Source organism: Phascolarctos cinereus, unplaced genomic scaffold, assembly GCF_003287225.1.
Source record: "Phascolarctos cinereus isolate Bilbo 61053 unplaced genomic scaffold, phaCin_HiC Scaffold_726;HRSCAF=1367, whole genome shotgun sequence".
Taxonomy (NCBI): Eukaryota; Metazoa; Chordata; class Mammalia; order Diprotodontia; family Phascolarctidae; genus Phascolarctos; species Phascolarctos cinereus.
Genome location: NW_027556098.1, coordinates 362,954,529 through 362,982,349, shown reverse-complemented (window position 1 = coordinate 362,982,349; position 27,821 = coordinate 362,954,529). Strand labels below are relative to the sequence as shown.

Genomic DNA, 27,821 nt, shown 5'->3' with positions numbered 1-27,821 from the left:
CAGGACCAGATTCCCAAGGGCTTTAAATGCCAAACAAAGAAGTCAATATCTGACCCTACAGGCCATGGGAAAACCACTGGTACTTATGGAACAGGGAGTGACATCACTTTGGAAGCCCAGGATTAGATTGCAGAGACTTGAGGCAGAAAGGTGAACTAGTGACTACTGCAGGAGGCCAGGTGAGAGGTATCGCAGTGGATAGAGCACAGGGCCTGGAGACAGAAAGACTCATCTTCATGAGCTCAAATCCAACCTCAGACACTCCTTAACTGGGCGACTCTGGGCAAGTCACTAACTCTGCCTCAGTTTCCTCATCTGGAAAATGAGTTGGAGATGGAAATGACAAAACCACTCTAGTATCTTTGTCACGAAAATACCAAATGGGGTCAGGAAAAGTTGGACACGACTGAAGAAGGCGAGAGAGATGAGTAGGGCCTGAATGATGAGTGGCAGTGGAAGCAAAAAGGAGACAAATATAGGCTGGTGGAAGCAGAAACAACGGAATTGGGAGGTGTGGAATGGGTATTTATTTTGTATACCCCTGAATGAATGAATGCATGCATAAGTGAATGAATGAATGAACATTCGTGCTATCTATCACCCTCAGCACGTCCTTTGCAGTTCCAGCATCCCCAGGGCTCCCTGGCGCCTGCACCCCTGTCCCGCAGGGGGCGCTGCTGACTAGACAACCCAGGTCTGCTCCGCAGACTACGTCAGGATATGACGTAGTTCCGCTCCTCAGAGGACTGCCCGTCAGGATGTGACATTAAAGGAGGGTGGCAAGTCAGGCCCCGCCACTCCTTAGGCCTGCTCCAGTATGGCTGCTGCGGCCTCTGCTTCTCCAGTGAACCAGGGCCTATCCGGAAAACCCAAGATGCCTCTTTGAAGTGGAGGAGAAAAGGGCACTAGGGCCTAAAGGCCGACGCTGCGGCCAGAAGAGCCGAGTACAGGCGGAAGGGGCGGTTCTAAGTGGAGCTGACCGGCCGGGGAGTGGGGTGGGGGTGGTGGTAAATGAGCCTCGCCTTGTTACGTCACGTCCGCCCACGACTAACAGCTGATACCCTCCAATCAGAGGCCGAGCTCGCCCTCCCACCTTCCTCTCGTGAGAACGTGCAGGCCGTGCCCGTCGAGGGGAAGTCCCTCCTCTCGCCGTTACGTCACAGACGCCATGTCTAGCTACCCGTACGGGCAGGTGAGTGACTGAGGGAGCAGTGAACCCATCAGGGGACGGCCTGGGAGGGGTAGGGCCTGGGGGTTGGGCCCCGGCTCGGGGTCTGTCCTGGGCCTGCGCCAGCTGGGGACAGAGGTCAGGAAGCCGGAGGCGTCGGGGCGGCAGCGAAGTCTCACCTGGTGCCTCTGTTGAGGGCGGTTCCCGCCCAAGCCTCCCACGCGAACGAGGCATACGTGGGAGCGCCTGCGCCGTGCCTCGGTGTCACCGTCTGTACAGCGAAAGGATGTCCGAGGCCCATGGTCGCGCCGACATCCTGTGTTCTAGGGCCTGGCCAGCTCAGGCCCTTCTGACATTGTATGTTCTAAAGGCCTTCCCCCCTCTGACATTCTGTGTTCTAGGTGCCTTCCCAGCTCTGACATTCAGTATTCTGAGCGCTCTCCCTACTCTGACATTCCGTGTGCTAGAGACCTTTTCCCCTTATGACATTTTGTGTTCTAAGTGCCTTCCTATCTCTGACATGTTTTGTTCTAAGGTCCCTCCCACATCTTGACTTGGTGTTCTAAGGCCTTCCCAGTTCTAACATTCTCTGTTCTAAAGGCCCTCCCAGCTCTGACATCCTGTATGCTAAGAGCCCTCCAAGCTCTCACATAGTTTGTTCTAATGTCTCCCAGCTCTGACATTCTGTGTTCTAAGGCCCCTCCCAGTTCTGACATCCTGTGTTCTAAGGGCTCTCCCAACTTTGACGTCCTGTGTTCTAAGGTTCTTCTCACTTCTTGACTTGGTGTTGTAAGGCCTTCCCACCACATCCTGTGGTCTAAGACCCTCTCAGCTCTGATATTCTGTTTTAAGGGCCCTTGCAGTTCTGACATTCTGTGCTTTAAGGTCTCTTCTAGCTCTGACCTCACAAGGCTGTTAAGAACAGGAGAGATAACAGATTCTTAGAGTGAATCTATCTTTGACATTTATTATTTGTGGAATAGTAGGCAAATCACATAACTTGCCTGGGTCTCAGGTTTTTCTTCTCTTAAAAGAAGTCAGAATAGATGGTCTCTCTTTTAACACTAGATGTATGATTCTAAAATTTCTTCCCAACCCTAGGCAGTTTTTCCCCCTGGAAACCTAGTCATAGAGCCATAGAATGTTAGGTCCTTATCAGGGGTGGGGAACCTGTGGCCTCGAATCCACATGTGGCCTTCTAGGTCCTTGGGTGCAGCATTTTATTAAAGGGATTTGTGAAGTTTGGATTCAGTCAGAGGGCTGCGCTTGAGGACCTAGAGGGCCAGATGTAGCCTTGAAGCTGAAGGTTCCCCACCTCTATCACAGACCATCTAGTCCTTCTCTCTCATTACTGAAGAAGAAATTGGGACCTGGAAACATTAAGGGACTTGTCCAAGTGAGTTAGTAGCAGAAACAAAACTGGAACTTCTCATGACCCTCCAGGCCAAGGTGAAGCTGTTTCTACTAATGATAGTCATTCACATTTATTTGGAATTATGTTTCTTCACAACAGTCCTGTGAGGGAGGTAGTAATGATGATAATAATAAAATAACAATAATGGTAATAATACCTGACACTTATAAAGTTCTCTTAAAAGTCTTTACTCCCATAATTTCTCTTGATCTTCACAATAGCTTTGTGAATAGGTTTAATTATCACTATTCCTATTTTACATATGAAGAAACTGAGGCTCAGAGGATTTCAGTAAAAGTTAAATTTAGATTTAAATAAATAGATCAGATAGATTTAGCAGCTAGAAGGGGCCTTAAGATCAGCTTGTCCAGATTTCGACAGTTCTGTGCATTTGGATGGGGGGGGGGGGAAATCACATCTTTATTTCAACAGAATTGGTTTTTAAATTATCCTTTGTAATCCTGTGTATTTTATTTTATGCATTTAAAAACATTAGGAGGCTTTGTTTGTCTGCCAAAGGAGTCCATGATACAAAAACGTTAAGAACCCTAGATTTCATCCAAAAATCTTTAGTTTATTGATAAGGGAACTGAGCAGAGCTATCAAGTAGTAAAGCTGAGCTTCAGATCCAACATTCCTTGTCCATCACAAGGTGCCTGAGCCCATCATATTATCCTCCAACTAGGCCTATCATTGTCCCTTTTCCTATTTTATCTTGGTAAGATACAAAGAGTAGGGTAAGAGCAGCTCCTGCCCATGAGAAACTTTGATCTAGTGAAGATGGCATGTCAACTCAAGAAACAGCCAGAGAAGAGGAGTTTGGGTAATTTAGTGCTTAGCTGGAGACGGACACGGTGCACTGTCATCCAGCCCTTCACAACGTCCCTGGTTCTGTGGGGGCTCCACTGTCCCACCCAGGCTCATAGCTTCAGAGTCTTCCTTTCTCTACCTCCCCCTCAGTCCTCAGAGCTGATCAGTTGTCAGGACATATTACTTAGGCCTCCACACCTCTCACCTCCGTTGACTCTCCAGTCACATCTGCTGCCCTAGTTTAGGCCCCATGGCCTCTCATCTGGACTGTTTTGACTTCATTCAGGCCACAGTTGGTCTCCTTGCTTCCTGTCTCTGTCCAATCCATTTTTCACACCACTACCAGTATCTAGATTGCCTCCCTTTTTACCATATCATTCCCTTGCTCAAGGTTCCCATTACCTCCAGAGTTAAATACAACCCCCTTTGCTCAGAGGCTCCATTTCTTTCTGTCATTATCTCCTACTGTTCCCCACAACAAGCGGATCCTAGCAAGATTGAACTAATAGCTATTCCCACAGCTCATTCTCCTATCTCCATGCATTTAAACAACATGTTCCATTACTGGAAGGCACCCCTCACTTTTGCCATTGAGGCTTAACTTTGATACCACCCTTCCGTGAATCTTTCCCTGGTTCCCCCAGTTAGTCACATTTTAGTGACTTAGTCACCCAGCCTTAATTTTCCTTATTATAGTTAGTGTTTAGGTAGTGTTTTAAAGTTTGCAAAGCGCTTTACACATATGATCTCCTTTGATCCTCACAACAACCTTGTGAAGTAGATGCTGCTATGATCCCCATTTTATAGTTAAGGGAACTGAGACAGGCAGAGGTGAAATGACTTGGCCAAGGTCACACAGCTGGTGCATGTCCAAGGCCTCTAGAGCCAGCCTCTCTCCAGCTGGGTTATACACTGTGTTTGTGTGTGGTGGAGGTGCTTTGTCCCCTTCTTCCCACCCCCACACACTGCAGGGATGGTATCCTCAGCACTTAGCACACCCTGACTTGAGCATAATAAGGGCTTGATAAGTATGTGTTGAATTGCCCAGAGTGGGAAGTTGAAGGAGATTCTTTTATTCTTATCATTCAGCAAATGGTAAGTGCCTACATTAAGTGCTTGCTATATGCTACAGCCCAAATCATGAACAAAAGCAAGGATAGGTCCTGTCTTCAAGGGGCTTCCTTTTCACTGGGGGAGACACGTCTGGAAGTTGGTCCATACAAGACAGGAGGTAACCTGAGAAGAAGCAGCAGAGTCTGGGGAGAAGCCTCAGGACCAGTGCAGAGGTGTAGACACAGGATGTGGACATGGGGGTGGCCTCAGGCAAGACACAGTTAACAAACAAGGGCTATGGTCAAACTCAGTTCACCTGCTATTCAGGAGCTTATATTCTCTGTGCCTAGACCATGGCCTAGTGGCAGGAGTGGGGAACCTGCTGCCTCAAAGCCACATGTGGCCCTCCAGGTCCTCAAGTGTGGCCCTTTGAATCCAAACTTCACAGAACAAATCCCCTTGATAAAAGAATTTGTTCCGTAAAACATGGACTCAAGTCAAAAGGCCGCACCCAAGGACCTACAGGGCCACATATGGCCTCAAAGCCAGAAATTCCCCACTCCTGGCCTAGTGTCTGTGTCATTGGGGCAGCCTGTCACAGAGGAAATAACAGGGTTTAGATTCAGAATCCTAGGTTTGGAGAGGACCTTCAAGGCCATCTAGTCCACCTGACCAGACAAGCATCCCACATGGAATAAATGTGGTGGTGAAGTGGTGAGCAGGTCTCCTCCTGAAAATATGCTGAAGGAGACCTCTGCTGCCTCCTTAGAGCTGAATTAGAAGTCGGGGGGGGGGGGCTTCAGGGAGGGAGATTTAGGTCTCTCATCCCTTTCCATCTATTATTCTTCGTCCAGTCTTCTGGAACCTAGTAGACAAGCTGAGTGCCTTTTTAACACGAGACAGACTTCTGTAGTGGAAAGGACTACATTTAGATTCAGTGTCAGGAGCCCTTGAGCTTAAGACTCCTGTTTCAGATAGATGTAACACACACATATGTCAGTTAACATCTCTGAGTCTCAATGTCCTCACCTGTAAAAATGGCAGTGATGTTACTTGCTTCACATAGTGGGAGAGATGTATTTTGTAAACTCTGAAGTACTGTAGAAAGGTGAACTTTTGTTGTTATTCAGAAGTGGCAAAGTCATTGCAGCAATGGTTTTAAGTGCCGAGGGAAGTGGATGGGCCTTGGTATAGGACAGGCTTGTCAGTTGGCACCCTGGCTAGAGGATGCTTCAGTCCTCTATTTACTCTTCCCATCACAGCAGCACTTAAGTTCTCAGGTTGTCTTAAATGAGACATGTTTGATTTTGTCAGATTTGAATTCACCTTTTTCTTCCCCTTCTCTCCATCTGCTGGTGTCCATTATCCTTGGCCATTTCAAGTCTTCCTGGTTCCATAAGCCCTAATATTTGAAAGGCAGCAAGATATAGTAGAATTAGCCCCTGGATATGGAGTCAAGAGACCAAAACTAGTTGTGTGACCAAAGGTGAAGCACTTCACCTCTCTGAGTATCAGTTTCCTCATCTGTAAAATGGGCGTCATAAGTAATACTTCCCAACCCGCCTTTCCTTGTGACATGGGGCATATGACTGCCCCATGGAACTTTAGAGTTCTCCTTTCTGTAAAAGGGGCTGTAAGAAGTATCCACCCTACCTGCCTTACACAGGTGTAAATGTCAAAGGGGGTGGGTGGGGGCTTGTTAGACAGGTGTGAGCATTATTAGGAAATTCCCTGGATTACCTTCAGAGTTCAAAGCACTTATTGTCTGTACCCTCATTGTGGCACTGGATTATAATTAGTTTAGGACTTGATCATTTATCAGCCTCTATTGTTGTCTATGGTCTCTGGCCACAATCCAGCCTCCCTAGGGTAGAGCATACTGCCTGGAGGCCATGTTTGGATTGGTAAAGGTCACTTTATGAATAGTTATTTAATTGAATTACTGCAAATTACCTATGACCCCAGTTATACAGGGTGACTGTTCGTTGTGTCTAACCATGCTGGAGGGAGTTTCTGCACAAGCTGAATTATCTGAAAGGATCAGGAGAGTAGTGACATATTGACAACAGTGGTGAGGCCCAAAGGACAGAAGAAATTATTTTTCCCTGCTTCTCCCCACCCCCACATCCTTTTTCTCCAAACCTCCTGGACAGCCACACTCAAATATTGTTTCACACCTCAGTAAGTCTTGTTCCTGCCCTCCCTAGCCCTGCCTCCCAAGCAGAACACAGTGGGACTCTGGAGAATTCCAACCTGTTCTGAATACTCCTGGTAACTTTCCACTGACCTGGCGCTGTGGACCTGAAAAGTGGTACAGATGTTGGAACTCCAGTAGTAGGGGAATCCCTTCTGGCTTGGAGGTGTAGGGAGGTGTATGGTATAGGAATTCTACTTTGGGGTGGAAAAAGGTCAGAGGCTCATAAAGGTCCTCTAGTCCAAACCCCTTCATTTGAGGGCCCAGAGAATCTGTGACTCATGAGCCTCAAGGTCACCCTAGGGATCTCTCTGCTACAAGGCACTACCTTGCCACCATTGTACCTCAATAATAATAACAGCCCCCACTTCTATAAAGAATTAAGGCCTAAAAGTTTTGATTATCCCCATTTTACAGATACAAAAACAGAGGTTCAGGAATATAAAGTGACTTGCTCAATGACACAGTCAGTTTCCACGGTGGAACTTGACCTCAAGTGTCCTGATCCCAAAGTCAACATGCTATCTTGTCTAGAGTAGAATTCCCAGCCCCCTGGTCATGGGTGTGGAGCAACCATAATAATTTAATGGTTGCTGGAGTCACAGCCTCAGTCTTTTAGGAGAAGTCTCAAGCTGGTGATTTAGGGACCCCTGCCTTTTCCTTCACCCATTTAATTGCTCTTTCTAACTCTTTAGTACAGTTGGCCATAATAGTAATAGTTGACATGAATATAGTATTTGAAGCTCTTCAGAGCACTTCACACATACTATCCTTTGATTCTCCCAACCACTCTGGTGTGGAGGTATTATTGTCCCTGTTTTACAGATGAGGGAACTGAGGTTGAGAGAGGATCAGTGATTTGCTGGGGTTAACGCAACTGACAAGTCTGAGATGGCGTTCAAACCCAGGTCATGCTGACTCCTGCTACTTGAGGCAAGGTTTGAACACATATCTCCTGGCTCTTATGTGCAGTGCTGTCATACTGCCTCCTTGAGGAGTATTATGCCTGTTTTACAGGTAAAATAAATTGAGGCTCAGAGAGGCTAATTGATTTTCCCATACCAAGGACTAGAACCCAGTTGCAGTCCGATTCCAAATTGAAAAATTTTCCTACTCTGCCCTGTTGCTCCCTTATACAAAATTTGTCTCTTCTTTAGTTCCTAAAAGAGGGTGCTACACACAGAAGGTGTTTAGTAAGTGTTTGAATCAGATACACTAAGTGCAAAAGTAGAATCCAAGTGCTATGAGAGATTTAACTCAATTCAACAACCATTTGTCGGTGTTTACTATGAGATGACAATCCAGCTCTCAAGGAAATTTGAATAAGGAGGGGAGGAATCACTTCCTGCCCTGGAGCCTTAATGTATGAGGTATATAGCCTATTAGTAATCCACTTTAGAGCTGAGGACAGGCTTTTCTCAGCTAGTTTTACATGTTAGCATTTGTGTGTTTTAAATACAGCAGAGTAAGGATTGGTTGTACCCAGAGTATGGAACTTAGCTAAACTTAAGGGTGTATGGCCCAGTTTCAGGGAGCTGGCACTGGGCCCTGACTCTCTTCATAACCTTTGTTCCTTGGCTTTCTTTTCAGTTGAATACTTCCTGGTTCAGTCCCTGGCCCTGGGCTCTTGTTGCACATTGAACTATGGCTGTGGTTGGACTCAGCCCCCAGAAAGCGGAAGAAGGCAGGTGTATATCCACCTCTGCTTGTACCAGCTTTGACATCCTCAGTGGGAAGGAGCCATTCATTACATTCATTCAACCAGCTAGCCTGTGCAGGGCCCTCTCCTCAGGGTTCACAGTGGGTTTATAATCTAAAAGGGAAAGAACGTATACAAATAGCGATGATGTAAGGAGAAATGAAATAAGCATAAAGGAGAGCTCTGGGATCTGGGGAAAGGGCCACAAGAGACGACTTTCATTTGGTGGAGTCAGGAAAGGCTTCCTGGAGGAGCTAGTACCTGAGTCAGGCGCTAAATGAGACCTGGCTTTGAACACTGACTCTGCCTCTGGTCGTGGGCAAGTCACACAACCTCCCAGACCTCAGCTTCATCCTTTCTAAAATGAGAACAATACTACACTACTTCTTTCACAGGGGTATTGGGCAGAAAGTGCTCCAAGGCCTTAAGCTCAGTATAAGTGGAATTTGCCCCTCTTCCCCAATATGGTTCAGTGGCAAGTGTCAGACCACAAGCCTTCCCTTTTGTAGGGCAGTGGTTTTTTTCATGGCTCCGCACTGAGTGATTCCTCAAGAAAAACAGAATCCTAGAGTCTCAGAATTGGAAGGTATTTCAGAGGCCACCTACTCCGATCTGTTCCTACCTAGAATCCTTTCTGTAGCATGTCCCCAAAGTGGGCATCCCGCCTTCCCTCAAAGATGCCAAGTGTCAGAGAACCTTCCGCCTGGGGGACAGGCATTCTTAACCTTCTTTATGAACTAGATCCCATTGGCAAAGCCTGTGGACCCCTTTTGCAGAGAATGTTTTTAAATGCATAAAATGAAATACGTAGGATTACAAGAAATTCAGTTATATTGAAATAGGTATAAAAAAAAACTTTCTTAACCCAAGTTCATGGACCTAGGTTAAGAACTTTTGCTTTGGACATAGTTTCTTGTTTCACTTCGGGATCACCCTAATTGTTAGGAAGTTTTTTTACATCCAGCCTAAATCTGTCTTTGGGCAACTCCTACTCATTACTTTTATTCTGTCCCTGGGGCTGAGAAGAACAAATCACGTCCCCCGTCCATATGGCAGTTATTGTGTCTCCCCTGAATCTTCTCTTTTCCAAGTTGAATATCACCAGTTTCTTCAACAGAACTTCATGTTTCATATTCTCCAGTCTTCTTACCAATCTGGTGTCCTGCTCTTTTGGGCAATCTGTAGCTTGTCAGTGCCTTTCCTAGAATGTAGCACCCTAACCATTTATTTACTCCTGACTTCGAATTCAGTAAGTGACAAAAGGGATCACTGCCTCCTTCAGGTGTTACTGATCCCTGAGTTCCAGGGAGCAGCCTAGAAAGAGCCCTTGCTTGTCACAGCCTTCAGTGATCCTTCTAGGATCACTCCCGGCCTTGTCCTGCCTTCTGTAAAGACCAGGAGTTGCTGGGAAGTCCCTTGAACAGGTGTGAGGGGGCTTCTTCCTAAATTTGTGTCACTGTTCTTACTCTTGATATCTTTCTTTCTTTCCACAGGGATACCCAGGAGCTGCTGGACAGGCCCCAGGAGCCCCACCAGGCAGTTATTACCCAGGACATCCCCAGTATGGAGGGGGGCTACCCCCTGGTGGGGGTTATGGAGGCCCAGCTCCTGGAGGGCCCTACAGACCACCGTCTGGTGGCGGGGCCTATGGACATCCCAGCCCTGGAGGGCTCCCCTCATCAGCTCCTGGAGGACCCTATGGAGGCTCTGCCCCAGGAGGTCCCTATGGCCAGCCTGCTACAAATCCCTATAATACTCCTCAGCCGGGACCTTATGGGCAAGGCCCAGCATCAGGTGAGTGGAAAGGGTTAGCTTCCTCTGTCCATCTCTCCCTCTCTTTCCCTGAACGTAGTCATGGTCCTCACTGTGACTTTCAGTCCATTACCCCAGCTCTGGTCTCATTTTCTTTGCTTCACAGTCTTGACTCTTAAGTTAGTTCACCTGTATCTTCCTCTGCCCTGATTCCCCAGTCCATTTATCCTGTTGTTGCTCACACTTTACCAAACCCCAGCCCTAGATTGCCTACGACTTATCTCTGCTTCTGCTCATGTGCTGCAGGATGCCACTGGAGGAAGTGACTCAGCTGTGCCCCCTGGGGCCACTACCCATTTAGGGGATCTGATTTCAACTGGGCCCTGACTGCTGCATGGCAGTCTTTTTATTTTCCCTGATTGACTATCATACTCCCCAGTGTGGTTGTTGCAAACTTTTCCTTTTTTCCTCATACTCTCTGTACTCTCTTCTGTTCCTCAGAACTTCTTTACATTCTCCATTCTCTCTTCCTTTGCTCCATCTCTGACACACAAATAGCCCTTTGTCACCTGCTACCCACCTTCAGTCTCCTCTCACACACTGGCTTCTTCCTTATTGCTTTCAGTTCTTACTGATATTCCCAGGGCTCCCCCATTCTAATGAACCACTATCACCTTGCTTGAGTCCAGCATTTCCTCAAACTGTCCTGTAGCTCGCTTTGTGAAGTCAGCCTCTTGAGAAAAGCTGTTTATGAACCCTTCATGCCCAGCACCTAGTAGGAGCTTAATAAATGCTTGTTAATTGATCTGTCTTCTGATTCCACCACTCAGCTACTATCAGGTATCTCATAAGTGCTAAAGCCTTCTCTCAGGCCTCACCCTACTTAACCTTTCTACAGTTTTTGACTCTGTTAACTACCCCTGCCCCCCTTGGCTTCTGTGACATCGTTCCCTTCAATTCTCCTATCTGCCTGATCATCCCCTTTCTGTCTTTTGCTGAATCATCATCCGTAGCTTCCCTTCTAAACATATGTGTGTCCCCCAAGGTCCTGTCCTTGTCCCTGTTTTCTCTCAGGATGATTTCATCTTCTTGGCAAGGGGTGGGAATGGGTGTTGGGGAGGAATTCGGGTATCTCTATACAGGTAGGTGATTTCTGCATCCATATGTCCAGCCTTATTCTCTCTCCTAAACTCTAGTCCTGCATCATTAACTGCCTGCTGGCCATCTTGCCCAGCGTCCCATCACTATTTTAAGTTGAGCACATCCAAAATGGAATTATTATCTTCCTCTACAGACCTTCCCTCCTCCAGATTTCTCTTGTTCTGTTGAGGCTCCTACTTTGTCAAAGCTGCCCAGGTTCAGAGCCATGTTAAACTGATTTTGGATTCCTTTTAGTGTTGCGTCCATTGACATCATTGTGACTGCATTTATTGTTCTCCTGGTCCTGCTTTCTTTATTCTGCATCAGTTCACATACGTCTTCCGTGTTTCTCTGAATTCCTTATACCCGTCATTTCTTAACATGCGATAATATGCCATTTATATCCTTATGTCACGCTTTGTTCAGCCATTTTCCAATTAATTTATTTCCTGGTTTTGTGCTTCTATAAGTATTGAGGTGTATCTGGCTTGCTTTTCTTTTGATCGGATCCCTTTTCAGGATCTTCCCAGTGATGAGATTGCAGGGCACAAGGGGTTAAATAGTTTAGTCACGTTACTCAATTCCAAATTGTCTTCTAGAACAGTTGGCCCAGTCTACCCACAGCTCTCTCATCCCAGTATTAGTAGTCTGCCTCTTTTTCTAGAGCCCCTCCAACAAAGGCTAGTTCTGCCTTTTTTCATCTTTGGAAATGAGAAAGAAACCTTAGAGATGTTTTCATTTATTTTCACACATTATTAGTGATTTGGAACATTTTAAATATGTTTGTTAATAGTTTGCATTTCTTCTTCTGGAAACTTTGTGGACCTAGCAGACCCAGGTGCCGTGTTCCTGACCTGGCCACCATGGATGCAACAGTGGGTGCTGCTCACTCGAATTCAGAAGGGGTTGGCAGGCATTTAATGTCAGGCAGCCTACTCACTTGAGAGGCTGGGATAAGTGAGAAGAAGGACGTTTTAAAGAATGCCCCCTGACTTGATAACAGACCCTAAGCATCATTCCCAGTTTGCCCTGTGAATACTCACTTTGCATTTTTGTGCTTGGTTGTTGATAAACTTTAGGATGCACTTGAAGGTCATGGCTTGAGAAAGCATCTCTTCGGTGCTCCTAGATAAAACAGCTGGTTCTGTGACCATTCACATGACCCCCTCCTTCTGCAGAAAGTCACAGGAAATCTCTCATTCAGCTCCATTCAATGAGCATTCGTCTATAAGACTGTCTATGAGGGCAGCCTCTGCAGGGTTGCGTGGGTCTCATCTTGAAGCTTACTGCCCTCCCCAGCAACACAGGTGGGGAAGAGACTGAAGGCCTTTCTGGGTTACATTGAAGAACAGAATCTGGTGTCTCAAACCAACCTTTTAATCTCTCCGTTCACTGTTGATTGACTCAGAAAGGGTGGGCATCACCGACTGTAGGTGGATAATCTGATCTGTGCAGTCATCAGAACTGGCTTTAAGCCCCAACTTGTAGGGTTAAGCCAACAATTCCTTTACCTGGCTAACAACAAGCCAGACTGCACCTAGTTGCTTTGATCAGTGTATGGATGGAATATTAGTGATTCTAGCAGTGGCTAGAGATTGGGGCATTTAGCAGTTATGAATGATGTAGGCAAAGGTGTCAAAACTACAACCTGTGGACCTACAACAGTCTAGAGTACTGCCCAAACCGAATTAAAATGGAATTGGGAAATATTTAACAAATGAGAATACAATAAAACATAGATAATACCACATTTTAAAATTAAGTCACTAGGCAGCCTGCAGGGATCTTTATGTACAGATTAGTGGCCTCTTTCTATTTGAGTTTGACCCCACTGATGTAAGGAATTCTGTGGGTCCTATGTTCCCATTTAGAAGGGTAATCCACCACAGTGAAGCAGCAGCTAAACTGAGCCTGTGGAATTACCCAAACTTGGGTAATAGCAACAAATTACTAGTCAAAGAGTTCTCTTATATGTGCTCACTTTCAGATGCCTGAGGGGCTTAACGGGGCAGCTGTCATGATCAGTATGTTAATTTCAGCTTTCCTTTGTTAGATCCACAGAGGGGGCCAGAGAGCAGGAGACTGCCAAAATAGGTCATTGAAATCCTGTGGATATTAGAATCACAGTTATTAGTGGCTCATCACTTAGAATAAAAAAATTCCTTTGACCTCTTACATATTAGGAAATGTCTCTTAGTGTTGTACATTTGTTATCAGTTCTATATATATTATGTATCTTGGATGTCAAAGTTTTATCAGATATTTGATGTCAGGATTTTTTACCTAATCAGCATCTCATTTTGGTTGTAATGATTTTATGCAAAAGCTTTTTAATATTATAGAGTTGAACTTTTCTGTTTTGCCTTTTATGATCTCCTCTATCTCTTATTTCATTCTGAATTCCTCCCTAGCTGTAACTGTGAAAGGCACCCACTTCCCTTTGCTTCTGGTTTTTTATCATGTGGCCTTTTATGGATAAGTCATTTATTCACTTGGAGCTGATTATGGCCTATAATGTAAGATGCTGATCTGATTGGGGTTTTCTGCCAGCCTGCTTCCAGCCATCCCAGCATTCTTGTCACAGAGAGAGTATTCCCCTCTTGATTTATTGAACGTTAGGCTACTTTCTTTATTTCTTTCTAAGTCTTGCTTACCTAGTTTGTTTCACTGATCTACCTTTCAACCAGTACCAAACAGTTTGATGGTCGCTGTTTTCTAATATCGTCTGCAATTTGGTAATGTAGACTCCTTTTGTTCTTGTCTTTTCATTATTTTCCTTGAAATTCTTAACCTTTTATTCCTGCAAATGAATTTTGCCATTGTCTTGTCCAGTTCTCGTTAGTTGGGTTCACATGTTGATCGACATATGAGCAGCTTGGTCCCTGACCCTCTAGAACGTGACCCTTTAGTCTGACTCTTAGTTTTTACATCCCCACTTTGGAGAGGATCAGCCCTACCTGGTCTTGTTTCCTAGGGCTGTGTCATAGGAGCAAAGGGCATGATAATAGAGAGCAAGATTAGCCTTTAACTCTGCTGGGGTGATTAGGAGACCCTTAAAGCCAAGAGATACAGCAAGGGAGCAGTGAGGGAGGAGAAGACAAAAAACAGCCTGCAGGGGTGAAAGAGCGAAGAACGGGGAGCGATGGGATGAGGACTGAAGGTGCTGTAAAAAGAGAGAAGCCTTGGATTTTGAGGCTGGAGGGAGAAATTGGGCACATCCATTCAAAGTGTCAGAGAAGCCACCTTGTGCCTCCCCTCTGGTAGCTTGCATCGGCACTGCCATGGCCTGCCTGAGCCATGCACACCAGTCTATAAGCTTGGCAGTTTGGGGCTTATTCAGGCACCTTCTTGAAGGTCCCCACAGGAATGGTGATGCTGAACAAGCAAAAAAAGAATCTTTGAGTCCATCTATGCACATGGGCTATCTCAGGAGAGAGACTCAGGCTCCCAGAAGCCCTGGGTTTGCTGAGCCAACAGCTTTCTCTTGCTGAAGCCCCATAGCTCCCATCTGTTTGCTCTTAACTCATCCAGCATCAGACTGCATTTTATTTTTCCTCTTTTCTACTCACCCTAAGCCTAGACAAAGCCTCCAGTGTAATCATCAGGGCCACTCATTCATCCCCAGCTTGGTCCTACCTGGGCATTTTGGCCTCAGTTTCTTTCTCTGTAAAATGAGTGGACAGTATCATATACTCACTCAGATTTCTTCCAGCCCTGCCATTGTATACAAAGGCCCTCCCAGCTCTGACCTTCAGTGTTCTGAGGTCATTTTCAGCCCTGATAGTGTTCCAAGATTCTTTCCATCCCTGCTCTTCAGACAATCTATGATTCTTCAGGAGTAGCCCCAAGTAGAGAGCTTCTATTACGGAGACCATACACAGAACAGCAGTTTTCCCCACTCCTTTTATTGCTCATTGTGCCCCTCTCCTCATCTGTCCAGTTTCCCTTCCCCCCATTTTTCTACTCTCCCCCCCCTGTCCCCCACCAATACTCCTCCCCCATAGTTGATATAGTAAGGCATTAGCTGAATTTTTCTGGGATCTCCTAGAACTCCCTATCTATGGAAGCCTGATGTTTCCTCAGTTGAACATGGAAGGACAAACCTCCTTCCCTCAATACCCTATCCCTCCTCCATTTCTTAATTTGTGATAATTCAGATCTTCCCCTCCCCAGCCACAAGTGACATTCTCTTTCAACATCTCATCATGGTATGGAGGTACCCTTGGCCTCTTGGAGGCCAGTAGAGTGTGAACTCTGGCAGAGCCACTACACTGGAAAGCCCCTGAGTGTTGGCCCAAGGATGGAATCTGTGTCCTGTGAGGCCCAGCCTGTCTGAGTGTCCAGAGGCTCTTCCTCAGGGAGTAATTTACAAAGTAAAGAAGTTTTTCAGCCACAGTAACTAATGAAACTTCATACTAGGGCGTTTGGAGTTGTACGTGTAGAAGAGAGTACCCACTCCAGCGGAATCATTGTTCTATAAGTGATAATTCATACACATCTGAGCCTTAGTGAATAAAAAGTTCAAAATAAATGGCATCATTGAACTTTTAATCTGTATGTATTGTTATGTAATGCAGACCTATTATTATATTTTTATTAACTCATGCTTACAAATCTGTAAGCCTAAATTCTCCCTAAAAGAAGACAGACTTTCATCCTCTTCTCTTCAAGATGTGAGCCTTCTTCCCTGACTCTCCTTCTCACTCCATTAAAAGGCCACTCAGGTTTCGAGAAGTTTAGCGACCTTCCCAAGAGTCAGACCTCCTCACTCCACGTCTATGCTATTTTAACTATACCACGTTTCAGTTGATCAGCACACATTTATGAAGCTTCTACTCTATGCCTGTCATTGTGCTTGGCGTTAGAGATGCAAAAAGTGAAGCAGTCGCTACTGTCAAGGAGCTTAGACTTTTTGGTGTGTGATTTTTCTCCTGCAAAGCCAAGGGGAGCTACATTATCTTTTAAAACTCAGCCCCATCCCTCCTTGCCTGATCCTGGGGATTGGAATCAGAGGCTTGACCCAGGCTCTACAATCCGCTTGCTTTCCCAGGCCCCATTCCTCCTGGTGTAGACCCCGAAGCCTACTCCTGGTTCCAGACAGTGGATTCAGATCACAGTGGCTACATCTCTGTGAAGGAGCTCAAGCAGGCCTTGGTCAACTCCAATTGGTCCACATTCAATGATGAAACCTGCCTCATGATGATAAGTGAGTCCTGCCCCTTTCCCCCATTCTACCCTTTCTGTTTCTGCTCCCTGAAGGGCAAACCAGTGAAATCCCCTATACCCAGGGACCCTGAGGCAGGGCGGAAGTTGGGAGGGAGGTGACTGTGCTTTCAGCCTGAAAAACTGGCTGGTGCTTTTTCCAGCTCCCCAGAGGTGACTGACTCGCTGGGAAATAGCCACACCTGGTGGATGGAGACATGACATTGGAGCCAGGAAGGACTTGGGTTTGAGTGGTTCCGGTGTGGCCCTCCCGGCTGACTCCTGTGTAAAACCTGGGGCCTCCTTCTCACTCCAGGCACTGGCTTGAGTAGAAGGGGCATTGGCTCAGGGCTTAAGATGAGGGACCTTAGTTTGAATCCCAGATCAGAGGTGACCCTAGAAAAGCCATTTCCCCTTTCTGAGGCTCTGCTCTAATGTTCCTCCCTCCAAGAGAGATGACTTAGGGAAAATGATACAGACATGGTGACTCTTACTATTCTAGAAACTCCAACAAGTTAGTGGTAGAAATTCAAACTGCCCAGAGAACCTAAAGCCAGGAGTACGAGTCCATGTGTGTGCCCTTTCCCTTGTTGAGTGGCATTTTCCCTGCACTGGAGACGTGGTAAGTTCCCAGGGCCTAGCAGGCCAGCTGCCTGGGGCCCTTGGTTTGCAGTGCTCACAGCCTCTTTGCCCTCAATCCCTCCCTTTCAGACATGTTTGACAAGACCAAAACAGGCCGGATCGACCTCTTTGGCTTCTCTGCCTTGTGGACCTTCATCCAGCAGTGGAAGAACCTCTTCCAGCAATATGACCGGGACCACTCAGGTTCCATCAGCTACAATGAACTACAGCAAGGTGAGCTGGCCCCTAAGGCCTGGCCCCCCCTCCCCCTTTCCTGGGGGTCAAATTCCCCACAACCCCTTGGCATCTGTTGCATTCCCATCTTAGCTGCAACAACATTCAGGGTGCAAGCCTAGCATAGAATGATGCCAAAGGCTGGGCTAGGAGAAAAAAGTACCCGTCCACCTGCAGCCAGAGCGAGAAGTTTGGGCCTCCAGATTCCATCCAACACCCCTGGCCTTTGCTGGGTAGTTTAGCCTAAGCCTTAGGGAGTTGGGAGCAGGTCCAGTCAAAATGGGGGCAAGATCTCATGTGACATTGCCCCATCAAGAAGGAGGATTAGGGGAGATATCTGCCTTTCACTGCTCCCCCACCCCAGTTCTTCCTACAGAGGGATGGTCACGAGGGGCAGAGGCTGCAACTCAACCTCATGCTGTTAATGCAGCAAAGAGGGAAATGGTCTTGGGGTTATTTACTGCATGAACTTGGTAAGAATTGGACAACAAGATCTTGGTTACCTGGGATGGTAATCCCAGGTAATGAATGCTGTACTACCTCCTTATAGTCACTGATTTCAACCCCTGATAAGTAACCTGATCAGCAGGCTTGAGTTTCCTTTCTTTCTACCCATTGGGAGGAAAAGAAGTTGGGGCCTAACTAGCTGATAAATTGGATGAAGGCGTGATCTCAGGTGTCACAGGGCTAAGGGGGCTTACTGAGGTTTGGAGAAAGCTCCCTGAACCAGGAGTGGTCATGACCTTCAGGGCTTAGTGTCTCCCCCAGCTTCCCCCATCACTGGGGGAGGAGTGTGTCTGAGGACAGTTCATTTCAGGGCAGCAGCTTAGGCCTTGTGTGCCCAGCTCTGTGTGCTGGGTGATATGTGGGATTATTAGAGTAGGACTGCAGGATTTAGAGCTGGAAGTAGAGACTCTCTGACCTTCTGCATTTTACAGATGAGGAAACTGGGACCCAGAGAAGTGACTTGCTCATGGTTGCTCAATAAATTATTGCCTGAGGTGGGCCTCCAGCCCCAAGTCTGTAATTCTAAATGCAGTGCTCTTGCTACTGTACCACAGTGCCCTTTGTGAAAGGGCAGAGAGCTTGCAGTCTTGTTGGGCCCCTCACTTCCTCTGTCTGCGCCTCAGTTTCTCCCTGTTTAAATTGAGAAGTTGTCCTCGCTGCTTTTTATGTCTGTCTAGTGAGCCTCTCAGTAGCAGCCCAGCTCCTGCCGTCGTGCCTGCCCTCATCAAGTGTCATGGGGGCTTGGGGAAGCAGGTGGGCATCTTGAAGGAGGTGGAATGTGGGCACCTTTGGGTAGAGGGCGGACTGGACAGAGTAGTGGAGATAACACTGAACCTAGTATCTAGTACCTTGTGACTTTAAGCACCTCTTTCCCCCGTCTGCCTCATTTTCCCCTTCTGTGAAATGAGGTGGTTGATCTTAGTGATCTCTTCGGTCCCTTCAAGCGAAAGAGCTCCAATCCTGTAATGGGCAGGACAGATTCTGTTCTGCCTGGATTGGATCAGGCGAGTTCTGGGGCCCCCCCTTCTGTTCTGGTGTGTCTGGACCATGAGTGAGCCCTTGCTGCTCTTCTCAGACAGCAGTGGAGCCAAGCTTCCATGCAGTAAGGTGGTTCTGGGTCAGCCTGGGTGTTTGTCCTTCTTTTCAGCTCTGTCCCAGATGGGCTACCACCTGAGCCCTCAGTTCACCCAGCTCCTGCTCTCCCGCTACTGCCCTCGCTCTGCCAACCCTTCCATGCAGCTAGACCGCTTCATCCAGGTGTGCACCCAGTTGCAGGTGCTGACTGAGGCCTTCCGGGAGAAGGACACAAGCATGCAGGGCAATGTCCGGCTCAGCTTTGAGGAGTTCCTCATCATGACAGCTTCGCGGATGTTGTGACTTTAACACGATGCATGAGTCCTCCTTAGGGGCAGAGCCAGAGGGGATGCCTAGCCTCGGAGATCCAGGGACCTTGAAGAACCTTCCCCTGCCCCCCTAAGCTGGAAACGGTGAAGGGGTTTCTTCCCTGTCCTCTCCCTTCTCTCACCACTGCCCCCAAAAGAAAGTAGAGCTCCCCTTTCTTTGAGTGGTAACATTCCCAGAAAGGAGTCTTAGAACCTGATCGTGACTGCCATGCTGTGGCCGTGGCAGGGGTGACCAGCTCTGTTGGCCCTAGGACCTATGCCCTAGAGCGGGCAGGATGAAGTCCGCACAGTTGTGGCTATCCTCACCAGTGGGCAGCCTCAGCTCGCTCCCAGACCTGGAAGACGTGAGGCTCAGCCCTTTTGGCTTAAGATTCCAGGTGACTTGGTCAGCTCAGGCCTTTGTATCCAGGCAAGTCTTGTGGCCTTTCCTGATGGCTTACGTCAGCGCTAGCTCATCTCTTCCCACCGTATATATTCTCCTCACTTCGTTATGTGTCAATTTATATTAGACAGCCTTGGGTTTTCTGAAGATGAAACAGAGACCAGGGCAGGGCATTTCCCATTGAACCCCCTGCTGCCCGGCCCCATGCTGTGCCCACTGCTGCTTGGGTGTCCAGGGGCAGGTGCTCTCCAGCCCACCCCGTGTCGCCTGCTGTTGCCAATGCCTCTCTGTGTTGTTTTCAGTCTGTAGGGGTCAAAAGTCCAGCGCATCATAAGCTTCAATAAAGGGGTGCTACCTCACAAGCGCATCATCTCTCTTGTCCTCATTTTGTTACCCACACCAGCAGCGGCAGATAGGGGCTCTCTGACCTCTCAAGGAAAAGGAGCTGATAGGTGTGGCCCATTGGCCATCGGGCTCAGGACTCCACTGAGCCAAATGGTCTCTGCGACCTCCCCAAAAGTAAGAATCAGAGGATTCTGTCCCCCAGATCTGAGCACAGTGCTTTGTGCAGAGTCGGGGCATCAGACAGTGAGCTGTTGGCTGGATTGACCATCCTCCCTTCCGCTCTGGGCAGCTCTTTGTCAGGATGTTTTTCCTAACGTTGGACTTGACTATAAACTCTTTGGAATTATAAAACATCATATCAGTGCCTGTGCTTTGTTGTTGGAGGAACCCCTCATTGTTACCATCTTACCTTCCACTGAGCTGGAATCTGCTTCCCTATAACCTCTTCCTCCCTTCCCCCTTGTTCTGATTCTGCTGTCTGGCGCCAAGCTGAACAGGCCTAATCCCCCTTCCACGTGATGGCCCTTCACATACTTGGACATCAATCACATCCCCGAAACCTTTTCCAGACCCAGCAGCACAGTTGGTGCAGCCCCCGCTGATGAAGCCAAGCACGTGGGCTTGCTTCCTGTACAGTGTTGTTCCCTTCCCTTGCCCAGCCAAGTTCACAGCTTCTGCCCCATGTCCCCAGAGAAATAGTGGGTAGCCCAGGGCCTGCCATCCTTCCACTGGAGATGCCTCCAAACAGACCCTGGCAGATGAGCGTATCCTCAGACGTAGTGACCAGTGTTCTGGAGTGGCCCATTTGGGTACATTTCCCACTGCTTGGGATTTGTGCTTTCTCCTAAGCTACAGTCATGCTGGGAGTCTGGCTGCCCTGGAGAAAGGCTTGTCATGGGAAAGAAAGCAGCATCAGAATGGTCGTGCTCAACTCCAGAGGGCAAAACTAGCACTGGATGATGGGGGGCTATTACTGAGACACAGATTTAGACTCAAATGTAAGAGAACATTTCCTACGCACCGTCCAAAAATGTAGTGGGCTGTCTCACCCATTAACTCTGGCAACAAGTGGCCCAGTGGAGGGTCAGGAAGACCCGAGTTGTGTGACTCTGGAAAAGTGTCTTAACATCTGTCTGCCTTGGTTTCCTCAGCTGTAAAAAAGAGAATAATAACACCCACCTCCTGAAGTTGTCATGAGGATCAAATGAGATCATGTTTGTAAAGCATTGAACACGGGGCCCGGCACACGGTGAGCTTGTTTGCCTGCCTGGGCTCTGTGTCACTGGACCTATTGGAGTAGAGCCCCCATAACCACTTGTAGGAGTTGTGGCAGCAGTTCCACAGCCCCTCCTGCCTGATCCTGTGCCGGGGGGAGCTGGACGGCGCCTTGGCAGTGAGCGGTGCTGCAGCCGAGAAGAAACAGTGAGGTCAGAGGCAAATGCTGCAGTCCTATTAACAAAGTGGAGCAGATGCAGTGGTCAGGGCTAAAGCATCTTATTCAGCCAGCTGTCCAGCATTCTCCTGGGTAGAGCTTGGCTCCAGAGAGGTCAGCTCTTTCTTTGCCTCTCTAAGGGAGTGTGCTAAACTGTTTTCTCCTAACCCACCCAATAGACGTGAGGAGTCTGGCTGGGCTCAGCCCATGGGCACAGAAAGGAGGGTTGTAGATGGGAGGGTTGCCCCACTACTAGTGAGTCTGAGCCTGCCAGGGACAAAGCTTCCTGGCCAGTGAGCAGAGACAGGTACGTGGTCATGAGAGGTGCCAGCCAGGTCACTTTTCTGGAGGCTCTTATTTCCGCAGCTCATAGACACAGTAGCCAGCCATATGGCTTGGCTGTCAGAGCTGGCAGGTGGATGCTGCAGCTTGGTCAAGACAAGGCAGTGGCCGGTTTGGATCACAGGCTGCCAGGAGCTAGGCCCAAGCCAAGGCCATGATTTCTGTCCTGCCCCTAACCCCCTGTCCCCTGCTGGCCCACCTGGCTTCAGCCATCCCTGCCCAGAGCCTAAGCCATTCAGATCTCAAGCAGCTTAGACAGGGCAAAAGGAACATTCCGTGCCATCTGTGTATTGTATTGTATTAGCTACAACCGGCTTTTAATTAACATAGCTGTAGGCTGGGGGCCGGTGCCTCAGACAGCAGGGAGGCAGCATAGGTTTTAACTCAGACGACTGATCTTATCCCAAGTTAGGAATGGGATTTGGTGCCACATCATTCAGTGTGGGCTAGAACAGGAACACCTGGGGAAGGCACCTCAGAGGATGTGCATAGGAGCCCTTCCACCCATAGCCTCTCCCCTATCAGGGCAGCCCAGCCGTTGGGGAGAAGCTGCCTGGCCTGGAGCCCAGAGATTCCACTGTGGCAGCCCTCCACAGGGAGCTGCAGGCCTTCAGCTGTAACCAGTCAACAGACATTTCTGAAGAGCCTTCTAAGTTCTAGGTACAGAGGCAAAGGAAAGGCCTTGACATCAAGGAACTTGCGTTCAAAATAACATGTATATGTGTAAACAGATGCAAAGCAAATACAAGATGATGCTGGGGAAGGCACCAGCTGGGCACCACAGTGGATAGAGCTCTGGGCTTGGAATCAGGAAGACCTGAGCTCACATGCAGCCTCAGATACTTAATAGCTGTTTGATCCTGAGCAGGCTGCCTTAGTTTCTTCCTTTGTAAAATGGGGGTAATTACAGCACCTCTCCCACACGGAATCAAATGAATAGATGTAAAGTGTTCAGCACATTTGCCTGGCCTATAGTAGGCACAATATAAATGTTAGCTATTATTATCATAGAAATGGGGGATCAGGAAAGGTCCCTTGTAGGACATGGTGTGTGAATGGAGCTTTGCAGGAGGCTAGGGATGGCGTTAGGAGAGGCCGGTCTTTAGCCTGAGTCCTAGAGGATACAACATAGACGAATGGAATGAACAGTGGAGCTCCATGAGGCCAACAGAGACCCTCCAGAACTGGCCTTGGGGAAGGGAGACCAGGTCCTTTCCGGGTAAAATGGTGGCGATGCCAGTGACCACCATGTGCTTGAAGCCTGGGCTTGGGCAGTGTGTTCTGAAGGCTGGGGAGACGTGTTCCCTGAGTTGGCTGGGCCCTGTGTTCTGTGGGGAGCTGCCAGGACCCAAGGGGGAGAGGTAGGAAGAGAAAGCAGCATCCATTGTTCCCAGAACTTGCCCTGAAAACAAAACACACGCCCACAGATGGGCGCAAACATTAAAGGGGCTAACACAATGGGGAGAACCTCTTGCCTGTGACCCCAGGGTACCTTGCTGCAAACACGGGGTGGGAGCGGGGGGAAGCAGAAGGAATAGCCTGTAGAAGACAACTTGGGGGCGAAGTCCCAGCATTGGAGGAGGAGACAGCTCCGCAGAGCACCCACCGCGGCTTTCTTTGTGGGCCATAATCCAATGCAACAAGCAAGCGTCTGTGTGTACCTGGTGTTGTCATAGGCCCTGGGAGCACAGAGACAAAAGTTAAAAACAGATCTGCCTTCAAAGAATTTACATTCTACCAGAGGAAAACCAAATACAGAATTAACATGGAGAAATGGCGGGGGAGGCCACGGAGGACTAAAAATTGCGCCTACTCTGGGAAATGAATCTCAGCTGGGCTTTGAAGGAAGTTTCATTCAACAGACATTTATTAAGCATCTGCTGTGTGCCAGGCACTGAGCTAGACTCTGGGGACCCACAGACAAAATGGTCCCTGAGCTAACACTCTATGAGGGTATTATGTCATTTAAGTAGATAACTTGAGAAAGGCAAGGACACCAGCAGAAGGATCAGGAAAGGCGACCCCAGCCACAAACACTCCCCATTCCCCAAAGTCTTCACCCCTTTCACAGGGTGATTGTAGGCTGGGACCTCTAAGGAGAGATCACCCCGTCTCCTACTCCAGGACTAAACTGGTGTCTAGGTCCCCCAGACCCAGAAAGACCCTGGTGCCTTTTGCACTGGGCCAGGGAGAGCTGATGTCCACCACAGAGAAAGTGCCAGCCCCCAGAAGATGTGCCCACTCATTTCAGATGAAAAAGGGTGCTTTGGGCAGATTACCTCTATGACCGTGCCTTGACAGACAGCCAAACCCCCAAGGCCACCATGCTACACTATGCTCATGAAGAAAAGCATGTGGTAGATGGTGAACCTACAATTCTGGACAATGAAAGTGAGCTTCTGGACCGACAGCCACAGGTACCATCTGTCCTGCAGGACTCTTCTGAATCATCCCTGCTAGTGTAGAGTAGAGCAGTAGCTCAAAAAATCCAGAATTAGGTAATCCCATCTGGCACAAAATCCTGGGAGCCTGTGATAATCTCAACATAGATAATCCTTTAAACAGATAATCCAAAAATCCTTTCTCTGTGGCTCTGGGAGGCGTTCTATGATGCCCTTACCACAAGTGTCCCTTTTTGCTTCAGTGTGCTGGAAAGAGCACTTGGGGCAGTGGGGCATGGAGGAGAGGAGGAAGTTGGGAAGCATCCAGGAGCTGGGAGGCAACCAAACCAGGCCAGGCTTGCTGCTGCCCACAGGCAGGTGCCTGGCTAGAGTCTGAATCCAAGAGATCGTTCCATGAGCCAGAGACTACAGAGAGGAATCAGAGCTCAGACTCTGCCCTGGGGGAGGCTGCATAGAAGGGGCGGGAAGGGTTGGGCCAGACCGAGAAGAAGAGGGATCAGACCCCCAACGATTGATGGGAAATTTGGTTATGTTGCTAGGAACTGGAGTCAGTGACAGTCCCCAAAGGAGGCTAGGCATCCCGCCCTACCCCCAGCCTTGACATTATTGCCCTCCTCCCCATCTCACCCTCCCTGTGCCTGGGCCATCTCACTGGACCCCGGGCCAGGCCAAGCTAAGAGCGTGGGAAGAGGGAAAGTCTGCTGGGGTTGACTCCGCTCAGTTCAGCTCCCAGACAAATCCTCCCCCTGGGACAGGGGGAGAGTCCTGGGTACGTGTGTGATTGGAGCTGGGTCTGAATCTCTGTGTGTGTGTGTGTGTGTGTGTAAGTTAGTGCACATTTCTGTACAGGCATGTGCATGCAGGCCTCCGGCGGGGCTGTTTCAATGTGTACACGGTCATCAGTCTACCAGCATTTATTAAGTTCTCATTATGTTCTAGGTACCAGGATACACCAACAAAGACAACAGTAAAACAAACAGTCCTTGCTTCCCCCCTTCCCCTGCCCCCGCTAGCTCACATTCTGCCAAGGGATTTAGCCTGCACAGTGTATTTATAAGCAGCTACGTAGTATGTACAAAATTAATACAGGTTAGTTTGGCAGCAGTGGGGTGTGTGTGAGAGCCCTAGCAGCCAGGGGATCGGGGGAAGGCTTCAAGTAGAAAGAAGGTGGCTCTTGAACATTAAGGAGGGAGTGTCTTGTGGGCATGGGGGATGTGTGTGTGCCGGTCTGTGTCTCTGTGTACGTACGTATGTTATCAGCATATGCACGTGTGTATGACTGTGCTTCTACATCTTTGTGTATAGGTCTGTACGTGTGACTGCTCCATGTGGGCACGTGTCTACATGTGTGACTGTGTGCCTCTATCATCCCATGTGTCTTTGTCAGCCTTTGTGGCTAAACTCCCTGAAAGAGCCTTAAGTGACTACTTGTCTCCTCTCATTCTGTTAACCCGTTACAATCCAGTCTCCAGCTGCTTCTGCTCTCTCCAAAGTCACTAATGCTCTCAGTGGCCAAATCCAACAGCCCTTTCTCCGTCCTCATTCTCCTTGACCTCTCTGCAGCCTTTGACACTGCTAATCACTCTCTCTTCCTTGATACCCTGTTCTCTCTAGGTTTTCAGAACATCACCCTCTCCTGGTTCTCCTCTTCCCTACCTGACCACTCCTTCCCTGTCTCCCTTTCTGGATCCTCCTCCAGGTCACACCCTCTAACCACAGGTGTCCCTCAGGGCTCTGTTCTGGGCCCTCATCTCTTCTCCCTGTATACTGTTTCACTTGGTGATTTCATCAGTGCTCACGGATTTAATTACCATCCCTATGCTGATGACTCTTAAATGTGTCTATTCGGCCCTGAATTGCTCATTAATTTATAGAATTATTAATTGTGACATAGAAAATGGGACCGCAAGGGCTTCCTTCTGGGCCCATTGGCAGGAACACTTAGTTCCTGGATACTCATCAGGAAAGACCAGGATGGCAGCAAGTGGGGAGTAGTGCTCCAATCTTTAATAAGGCAAATAGCACAGAAAGTGTAGAAACAAACGGTGCAAGAGGTACAAAGGCAGATGGTGAGGGGATGGGGGTGGGGAGGGAGGCAGTCTGCTTGGGCGAGAGAATGGGGAAAGGGAGCTGCATAGAGAGCCGCATAACCTCAGGTCAGAGTTGGGAGCCCTCAGGCAGCACGGACTGGAAGCAGATGGAGAAACTGCAAAAGGAAGCAGGAGTTTGGGGTCACCTTTTTGTGGGGTGTTGGTTTGGGACAAACTAACTCATCCTGCCATCTTAGGATTAGTTCAATGACACATCCGCATCATCTCAGTAACATCAGCAGCACCTATGGGTTAGTTCATTAGCCTAATGTTTGCTGGCATTCTGCTGGTCTTGCTGTGGGTACCTGAAGTTTATCTGAGTCTTACAACTGTGGGTGATTAGCAGAACAAGGGCCCATGCAGTAAGGCCTAGCTGGCTTCCCCTGATTTAGCACAGTCTTAGGATGTGGCTTTAGTTAATTTGTGAAACACTCTCCAGTGGCTCCTACACTCCCTTGATGTGTAAGTAAGTGATTTCTAGGTTCCCTTGCAATCTTGCTTCCTGCTGTTGTTACTTTATACTATCTATAAATTTACTTACTGTACTAACTAGAGGAGGGGGTATTGGTCAGGGGACCCAGAACAAGATACAGTTTTAGCATATGCCCCGAACTTTCCGCTCACCTCCCATCCTACATCTCCAACTAGTTGCCTTTCAGACATCGTGAACTGGATATCCATTACACAAAATGGAACTTCTCGTCTTGCCTCCTAAACCTTCTCCCACTCCTACCTTAACAGAAATGGTAGAGGACAACCTCCCAGTCCCCCAGGCTCACAACGTAGGAGTCATCCTGGATCGTGCACTATCTCTCATTCCTCACAGCCAGTCTTTCCAATGCGTCTCGATTTTACCTTTGCCATATCTCATCGAGTACACCCTCTTCTCTTCTCCGACCCTGCCACCACTCTGGTCCATCCCTCATCACCTCACAGCTGGATGATTGCTCTAGCTGCTGGTGGGTCTGCCTGTCTGGTCTCTCCCCACTCTAATCCATCCTCCGTTCAGCCGCCGAAGTGATTTTCCTAAAGTATGTGTCCGACCGTGTCACCCTCACCTACTCAGTAAACTCCAGTGGCCCCTTGTGTCTTTCAGGATCAAATGCAAACCCCTCTATTTGGCATTCAAAGCCCTTCATCACCCAGCCCCCTAACCTTAACTTTCCAATCTTCTTCTACTTTACGCCCCCCACATATCCTGCCATCCAGTGACACCACGCCGACCCACAAACAGGACACTCCATCTCTCGGCTCTGGGCATTTTCTCTGGCTGTCCCCAGTGCCTAGCACACTCTCCCCCCTCATCTCCACCTGCTGCCTTCCCTGGCTTCCTTTAAGTCCCAACGAAAATCCCCCCTTGCATAGGAAGCCTTTCCCAACCCTGCAATTCTAGTGCCTTCCTTCTCTTAATGACTTCCTATTTGTCCTGGATATTGCGTGTTTGTACATACTTGCTTGCTTATTGTCTCCTCTCTTGGATTGGGAACTCCTTGAGGCTAGAGATTGTCTTTTACATCTTTCATATGGCACAGTGCCTGTCACACAGAAGGAGCTCAATAAATGTTTACTGGCTGAATGGTTGTCCGCTTCTGTTTCATATTAAAAACCTCTAGGTATGACTGTCTCTGTGT

General features: G+C 48.3%; 1 protein-coding gene across 1 annotated transcript; it reads left to right on the top strand.

Moving 5' to 3' along the window:
• Nucleotides 1-746: 746 nt before the first annotated feature.
• Nucleotides 747-19,946, top strand: PEF1 (penta-EF-hand domain containing 1). The gene is made up of 5 exons (XM_020983544.2): nucleotides 747-1,192; nucleotides 9,832-10,132; nucleotides 16,281-16,436; nucleotides 17,144-17,287; nucleotides 18,942-19,946. Exons 1-5 carry the CDS (start codon nucleotides 1,169-1,171, stop codon nucleotides 19,169-19,171), a joined length of 855 nt encoding a protein of 284 aa, XP_020839203.1. The 5' UTR covers nucleotides 747-1,168; the 3' UTR covers nucleotides 19,172-19,946.
• Nucleotides 19,947-27,821: the final 7,875 nt, after the last annotated feature.